The 8,644-nt window shown below is 43.5% G+C and overlaps 1 protein-coding gene across 1 annotated transcript in view; it reads left to right on the forward strand.

Moving 5' to 3' along the window:
• The first annotated feature begins 422 nt into the window (after window positions 1-422).
• LOC103607400 (meiosis arrest female protein 1-like) overlaps window positions 423-8,644 on the forward strand; it is a 13,956-nt gene continuing 5,734 nt past the window's right edge. Inside the window, exons 1-5 of the mRNA XM_008591908.1 lie at window positions 423-653; window positions 3,527-3,757; window positions 5,552-5,764; window positions 7,119-7,179; window positions 7,267-7,392. Coding sequence (XP_008590130.1) covers window positions 537-653; window positions 3,527-3,757; window positions 5,552-5,764; window positions 7,119-7,179; window positions 7,267-7,392 — 748 coding nt within the window. The 5' untranslated portion in view covers window positions 423-536. The remainder of the gene's footprint in view (window positions 654-3,526; window positions 3,758-5,551; window positions 5,765-7,118; window positions 7,180-7,266; window positions 7,393-8,644) is intronic.

An 8,644-nucleotide genomic window follows, 5' to 3' on the forward strand; every position in this document is an offset into this window, starting at 1 on the left:
CCGCGCTCAACCAGTGAGCGGACCGGTCTCTATATGGGATCCGAACCCTGGGCGGGAGCGCTGCTGCGCTCCCAAGTGCCGCCCTCTACTGAGTGCGCCACCGGGCCGGCCCGATTGATGTTATTTTTGACTCCTAACATGCTTTAAAAATTTTTTTTATTGTGGTGGTAAAATATACGTAACATAGAATTTACTGTCTTAACCATTTTTAAGTATACAGTTCAGTAGTGTTAATAAGTACGTTTACACTGTTATGCAGCCAATCTCCAGAATTTTTTCATCTTGCAAAACCGAAACTCTATACCTATTAAACAACACTGACATGCTTTTTAGTTACTAGTTGTACATATTTTCATGCCATTTAATTTCATGAACAATCACGATTTGCTCAATCTTCCTTTCCTCTTTCCTGTGTGTTTTCCAAGGTCTTGGAATGTGGAGAAGAAAAAATTCTTACTTTGACAGAGGTAGAACGGTTCAAAGCTCTAGCTGCCCAGTTTGTTAAACTCCTTCGATCTCAAAAAGATAACTGCCTTATGATGACAGATCTACTGACAGAATATGCTAAAACTTTTGGTTACACATTTCATCTCCAAGACTATGATGTCAGTTCAATTTCAGCTTTAACACAGAAACTCTGCCATGTTGTAAAGGTAAACATATTTTCTTTTCATGGAATAAAACTTGTGATGGCATGATCCTCACTGTGGTGTTTATATGTCCTTTAGCATTTCTATATTTGCACCTTATATTACTTACTTATTGTTACTCCACACCTTGCTTTGTGTGTAATTAATACCGTATTAGGTAATAGGACATAACTTGGTTCGATAGTTTAGATTTTTCATCTTTCTATTGTATGTTTATTAATGACCTTGCCAAAGTAATGCCTTTTTGGTCTTTTTTTTTTTTTTATTGAATCATAATTGATTATACATATTTGGGGGGTTCAATGTTGACATATGTTGATCAAATCAATATTACTAGTATGTATATTGTTACAAATTGTACTTACTCTTTATACCTCTTGTCCAGTCTCTCCACATCCCCCTCTCCTTCTCCCCTCCCACCACTGATAACCCTAGATTTCTTCTCTCCCTCTGAAAGAGTAATGGTTACTCTGCTGATTTGTTGCCTAGATGATCTGTCCAATCCTGAGAGGTATGATCAGGTCCTACAATATTATCATAGAGCAGATGCTTCTTCTGTCACTCTAGAGTGGGCTTTGTGGAGAGAGACATCCTCTTTTCTTTGGTCTCTGCTGTGTCAGTGCACTCCAGTGGCTGGTGGACCATCTGCATGGTAGTTGTGACATCTAGCCACTCGCAGCAGCTGTGGTTACTGTGGTGGCTGTGGTGGGCCACCCACGTGGAGGTGATATTTTTGGCATGCTCCTTGGCACTGGTGATGTGTGTGGTTGTGGGTTGGGGTGTCCGGCCCCTGGGTGGGGCCCTGAGGTGCTGGTAGTATGCCTGGTTGTGGGCAGGGGTCTGGTCCCTGACTCCATGCCTCAGTTCTCCTGGTGGGACCCAAGGTGCTGGCAGTATGCCTGGGCCAGAGCTAATATTTTGTCCTTTGCTTACTTCTAAAACAGGGGAACTTCCTGTGGGAACCAGTACTGGAGCTGTGTGGTTGAGCTAAATTGCTGCTTTGCTGCTGTTTCCCTAGGGAAGGCTTTTCGTGCAGCTCAGGGTTTAAATGGTTGACCTTATAGGTACTTCTGGCTCTCCAGAGAACCAGTGCACCAGCGTTGTGTAGAAACTCTGATCTGGGCCTGAGTTTTTTCATCAAACTGCACCCCAAACAATTCTGCATTCCTGACCAGTCTCCTCTGAGTGGTCCTGTGCTGATTGGGGAGCGGATCGGCTGTCCTTGCTGTGTCCTAGTGTTCTCCCGGTGGACCTGTCTCCCCCCCACCCATGCTCCAAACACTTCCCATGAGACAGGCCCTGCAACGGTCCCTTGCAGTGACTCACCAGCCTCTGAATAGCTCCCCTTTGTCAGATGTTCTGGCTCCTTGCTTCTGCATGTGTCCACGGGAACCTTGTTAGTTGTCTTACTGTCCTGGGGGCCGCCAAGGCCCTCTTCTCCCCTGCTGCCTCCAGGTAACTCCATCCGAAGGGCACAGCTGCGGCTTCTCCTGGCTCCTGCTCCATGCACTCAGTAACTCCAGCATTAAAGCAGCTACAGCACAAAACATCTGAGCAGTTTTTCTTTCTCTCATCGTAGTTTCTCCTGCCTTCATGAACTCCATAGGTCTCTCCTCCTCTTCCCCTGAGCTCCAGCAGCCCCAGCTTGGCTGATGTTACATTTTTATAGTTGTAAATTAGTTGATTTGTGGGAGAGAGTGATGCTGGGGACCGTCTATTCCACCATCTTGACCGGAACCAGTAATGTCTTTTTGAACTGTTGAGGTATTTATTCTCAGGTACATCAGTCTCAGCACTGCTGATCTGAAGTTGAATCCTTCCAGACAGACCTTTGTCTCCAATGTTTTTGGGCAACTGTACTTATATATCTGTTCTCCCCACCAGATTCTGATTCACTTAGGAGAAGATTTAGGAGCAAGGGCTCAAAATTGCCTTTGTAGCTAGCAAAGCTGTATCAGAAAGGGCAACTTCCTCCTCTTCGCTGCCCTGGACTGACTGGGAGGCCAGTCATAGGCAGAGCAGCTGACAGTTTACTGGTCTTCTCCCCAACAGGACCAGGAGAATTCACTACAAGGAGGAAGAAATGGAAAGGGAGACCTGAAGGGGTGCACCCCCAGTCACAGGTCCAGAAGGAGTCTGGTTATTAGTGGTCTGTTAGAGGAGGAGGAAGAACCCTCATGGGAGACAGAGAAGGAGCTGCTAGAAAATAGGAGGCTTACTAGGAGAGGTGGAACATCCCAAAGCTGAGGAGGAGAAAAGTCCAGCAGCATCACGTGCTATGGGGAGGCCAGGTCAGATAGGGACTGACTTGACCTTTGGGTCTAGCTAAGTGAAGAAAGTTGGTGTTACTGGTCAGAGCAATGGCAGCGTCAGTGTGATGTGGGGACAGAGGCCACAATGGAGTGGCTGAGAAGCCCCCATGGGGGGAATGGAAAGAATGAGTGAAGAATAAAGAGAACAATAGCAGTTGCTTCCCCCACTGTTGCCCGAGAAGGGTGGTAATGATGGAGGTGTTGGGTTACGGACCAGCAGAGGGAGAGAACAATTTTGCACCGGTCTCATTTAAAGTGTTGGTCTGGTGTTCCAGAGAGACTAAAGACAAACCCACTCACTTTATTTCAGTTTAAGAGAAAAAATTAAGAGATATTTCCTCTATTAGTCTCCTTAACCAAAATGAAATTAGCTGAGTTGGATATGACCAAGGTTATCTCTCTCAAGTTCTGAAAAGTTTGAATTCTCATTTTCCTCAGGTTGCCGATGTGGAATCTGGGAAACAGATTCAGCTGATCAACCGGAAGTCTCTACGATCTCTGACTGCCCAGAACCAAGGTTATCTCTCTCAAGTTCTGAAAAGTTTGAATTCTCATTTTCCTCAGGTTGCCGATATGGAATCTGGGAAACAGATTCAGCTGATCAACCGGAAGTCTCTACGATCTCTGACTGCCCAGTTGCTGGTATTGTTGATGTCTTGGGAAGGAACCACCTATCTTTCTGTTGATGAACTCAGGAGACATTATGAAACTACCCACAGTACTCCTCTTAACCCCTGTGAATATGGATTCGTGACCTTAACTGAACTTCTGAAGAGTCTGCCATACTTAGTTGAGGTACGTGTATTGATTCCTTAGAACCATCATATTGAAATTGGTGAATTGGGTATTTCTCAACTACCTATTGGTCTACATGAGTGTGTGTAGAGCTGGAAAGTAACCTAAAGAACTCCAAGATTTGTCATTTTATAGATGAACAAACTGAGGCAGAGGAGGTAAAGGAACCCTGCCTCAGTGAGTGCCAAAGTCAGCACAAAAGCCTCGGCCTCCTGATACTTGGACTGGGTCCTGCACCAGCTGTATTTTGCCACTGTTAGATCTTTCTGGATTAGGTGGTTTATGTCATGGCTTTCAGTGACTTATCAGAGAGATAAGGGTCAGAAAGGAAGGCAGCCTTTCAAAAATCTCACTTCAAGATTAGGAGAATCTTAGGAAAATATTACATGCAATTCTTGGGCAACAAATATAAAAACCTAGAGCAAACAGAAGAGATCTTAGAAAAAATAATGAGAATTGACTCAAGTTGTTAAAAATTAGACCAATTACTATAAAAGAGACCATAAAGATCATTGAAATTTTACCTCTGAGAAAGGCACCAGGACCTAATAGGTTAACAAGTGAGTTTTAACTAACCCTTAAGGAACAGATGACTCCAACATCTTTGTTTTTTGGGCGGTTGGCAGGTACAGAGATTGAACCCTGGACCTTGGTGTTATCAGTACCACGATCTAACCACCTGAGCTAACTGGCCAGCCTGTAACTCTGACTTTTTGAAAGCCATTGCAGGCCACTAAAAAAAAAAAAAGAAAGAAATGGAAAACTTACTGCTTATTTTTATGAAGCCAAAATAACTTTAATACCAAAAAACTAACATGGTCCCTTAAAAGAACAGTATTCTAAATAAGATATTAACAAGTAAAATCCTGCAGTGTAAGAAAAGAATGATATTCCACTGTTATCATGTAACTGTGTGATGGAAAATGAAATAATGAAAAGATAGCAAATCCACCATCTTCCAAAGTCTGTTAATTATCTGTTCTATGAACACTAGTCCTAGATAATGTTAATGGATGTTCCAGGACAAAAGACTTTCCATGGCCAGCTAAGGCTGGGAAATATCCCTTCTCTTAAGAGATTCCAGTGCATATTAAAAACTAGAAAAGATAGCAAATCCACCATCTTCCAAAGTCTGTTAATTATCTGTTCTATGAACACTAGTCCTAGATAATGTTAATGGATGTTCCAGGACAAAAGACTTTCCATGGCCAGCTAAGGCTGGGAAATATCCCTTCTCTTAAGAGATTCCAGTGCATATTAAAAACTATGAAAAGATTTACGGTAAGGAAATCTGTTTAATTATTTGCTTAATCTGCTTGCTTACTTACCCCTAAGACATAAGAGTTTTGTGTTTGTTAGTTTGTTACTTTTTGCTTTTGTTGGGTTTTTAAAGAATGCTGATGCCGTCCTGCTTCCCAGTGTTTCTTGGAAAACAAGTTTAGGCGATGAGGTATGATGGCCTCAGTCCCCACTGCTGTGTCTGCAGCTGTCTCCACCGGGCTTTGCCTCACCTATTCGCTGCCGCCTTTGTTTGAGACCTCAGGTTTCCCAGTTTCCTTCCCTACTCACACTATTTCTTCCTCTGCAGGCTTAGACTTGCAGATAGAACTAATGTTCATAGGAGGAGGAGACACTTGAGTAGATCATCTTCTCCTCCTGCTCCTCCTTCTCAGGGTATTGCCCATTTTCAAATTGACTTTGGGCCTTTTCACTCTCATCTAGATGCCCTCCCTTCTGAGAGGGTAGGGCCAGTCACTCATGAAGTTTCTAACACTGCTTTTTCTTTTGAACTAGGTTTTCACTAATGATAACACAGAAGAATGTGTGAAACTCACAAGTCTGTATTTGTTTGCAAAGAATGTGCGGTCTTTGCTTCATACGTATCATTACCATCAGATTTTCCTTCATGAATTTTCCATGGCCTATACCAAGTATGTTGGAGAAACACTGCAGCCCAAGACATATGGCTACAATAGTGTGGAGGAGCTCTTGGGAGCAATCCCACAGGTGGGTGTTCTGAGCTTCTTGTAGAGTGTCTTCCTGAAGAGCCATAGGCTTACTCTCCTGAACAGAAAAATAAAACATTGCCAGAATGATAAAATGTCAAGCATTTCAAACTGATTCTTTGAAAACGTACTGTTAGCATTCATAAATTATTTCAGCATTTCACATTCATTCTGCAAACCTTTATTAAATTCCTGTATGCCAGGTGAGTAAGAGCCATACTGTGCCCTCAGGAAGCTATCAGGTAGTGGGAGGGTAAGGACACCTGAGCAGGTGGTTAGTCAGTGTGGTCAGTGCAGCAGCAGCCGTGAGCCTCCCGTGCTCAGCAGGCACACCGAGGAGTGCCATGGGTGGTGAGGTCCCCTTCCAGGTGTGTGGGGGGTGGGTCCCAGAGCTGAGTGGTCGAGGGTGTGTACAAGTTCACCATGTGACACGGAGGGGAAAGGGCAGTCAGGATAGAGGGGACAGTGTGAGCAAACACAGAACAGTGAGAAGTAGCGTGGAGTGTCAAGGGCGTTGAAAACCGTGCTGGAGACTGACGGTGAAGTAAGAGCTCAGTTACAGAGGGCTTGGCTCCTCCATATAAAGAGCATGGCTTATGCCATAGAGAATGCCTGGAGGAGCCCCAGGTTTGCACTTGAAAAGCATCACAGTGACAGCTGTCCATAGTAGGTTTGAGAGAAACAGGAGTGGAGGAGGGCACTTGGCTAGGATCTTGGCCACTGCAGCGGTCTGGGTCAGTGATGGATGAAGGGATTGAGCCAGAGTGGAAGTAATAGAAGAGAGAGAGTAGTGAGGACACAGGCAAGAGTGCTTGGGAGCTGAGACCAGAGACTTGGTGACAGATTGTCTGTGGGGGAGCCCTGGGAGCCAAGGATCAGCACATCAGCACTGTGACTTGGTGGTGGTGGGGGACAACAGCACCATTAGTTAGAGGACGTTGTTGTAGGATTTTGATCATGAGCTTAGCTTAGGGGTCTAGGAGATTGCTATTAGTTCTTTTAAGTTGAGTTTGGTTTATGGAAAAAATGGCAAGAGCTCTTATGTGAGAGCTATATTAATTTACATACTAAAGCTGGTGTTCAGAAGACAGTCTTTTTAAGAGTCATAAGGAATATTTTAAAGCTGTGTCTCATGATTTTTTGACCACTCAACTTTTTATAAGGGGCGTGTTTCTGTTGTCTTCTATTGCTTCAAAACCTAAAGGAAAAGTACAGAAAAATTGTCCTTGGCATTAATTCGGTTTCTAAATGCCAGTATGTTTAAGGCAGGCACAATAGGTCACACTGTTCCTGAATGTTAGGACTTATGTCCCCTCCTTTTCCACTGCTTAACCCATAGTATGTCTTGTGTGCAGGTGGTCTGGATAAAAGGACATGGTCATAAGAGAATTGTAGTGTTAAAAAATGACATGAAAAGTAAGTAAGCACCCATCCCCTCCCCACTTAAAAAATCACTGTTCCCTCACTGACTTTTCTCTCTGACGGGTGCTCTTTGTCCTCCAGGTTGTTTGAGTTCACTCAGTCTTTCTCCTGCCAGTCATGAAAACCAGCCTTCAGATAGTGAGCGGATCCTGGAGGTGCCTGAATCTTGCACAGCCTCTGAACTCAAGCCTGGAGCAGGTGGCGGTGGTAAGAGGAAAAGCGCATGAAGTAAACCTCGTGAAATTATGGGAGAAATGGCTCAGGGGGCGGAGGGGGTGAGTGGAGGAAAGGGCTGCAGCAGGTCCTTTTCAGTAAAGTTAAATATTCATGCATTTTTCAAAGCAGTTGTAGTGTTTAGTGAACAGAGAGAAAAACTAGCCTGCGGATGGTAGAATTGCAGGTTGACTAGTTAAGGTCCTCAAAGGATGTTGGAGTCCCCATAATGACAATATGTCAACTCACTTCAGGTGTTAAAGAAAAAAATCATTCTGACACTTGTTAAAATGGTAATGCAAGACTATTGCAATAAAGGTCAACTTTATTGCTACGTGAGAGCGAGCTCCACTCTGAACACCACAAGAACAAGTGGGGATTTATAGCCAAGATGCAGAGTGAGGGGATCAATGGATGGAAAATTACTAAAAGGAGACCTCAAGACTGGGGGGATTCTTGCTAAGACTGGACTTGTCAAGAACAGAATGGACCCAGAAGGCCAAGGTCAAGGCCTAGTGGAAAAAAGGGCTCAGTGGAGCTTGACTAATGCTCGGTTAAGGAGTCTTTGACACAGGCTGCCCCTAGGAAGGACTTGATAGTAAATAAATATTTACTGTCATAAATATTACTCCAAATAATCTTGAGTCACATGGATTTTATGTAAAACCATCTCTGTAGTAGATAGAAATCAACTCTTGAATTTTATTTTAACTTTACTGAAGGGTTTTTGAATCCACTGTTACATATGAGAATTTTATCTTTGTACTATTCTTCAAGATAGTTAGAAGTGTTGCTGTACTGTGTGTTTATAGGATAACTCAGTAATACTGTATTTTACTACAGTAATACAGCATTTTATACTGTACAAAGCATCTTGTTACAAAATCATCTCAAGTTGTCCCCACAGCCTTTAGCGGTAGTTCCCTGTGTTTACAACTGAAGAACAAATTCTCGGAGGTGAAATAGTTTACCCAAGATCTCTCAGCTAGGAAGTGACAGAACCAGCATACCCCTTCTCCTCTTTGGAAACTGACAACAGAACCCTTTTTCTGGATTGGGGCCTCTTGAGGGATTGTTGTTCCTAAGAACACACATCTTTGGGAGACACTGGCTTGTGGCATTTCATTTACCAAGGGTCTTTCTGTTGATGGCTTTTTTTCCCCTAACCTTGAGTACTTCCTAACATCTTTAATCTTTAATGCTTAGAAAGAAAACACTAGGCACAGACTCCATGTTTACACCTGTA

This window comes from Galeopterus variegatus, unplaced genomic scaffold (assembly GCF_000696425.1).
Source record: "Galeopterus variegatus unplaced genomic scaffold, G_variegatus-3.0.2 Scaffold7396, whole genome shotgun sequence".
NCBI classification, from domain to species: domain Eukaryota; kingdom Metazoa; phylum Chordata; class Mammalia; order Dermoptera; family Cynocephalidae; genus Galeopterus; species Galeopterus variegatus.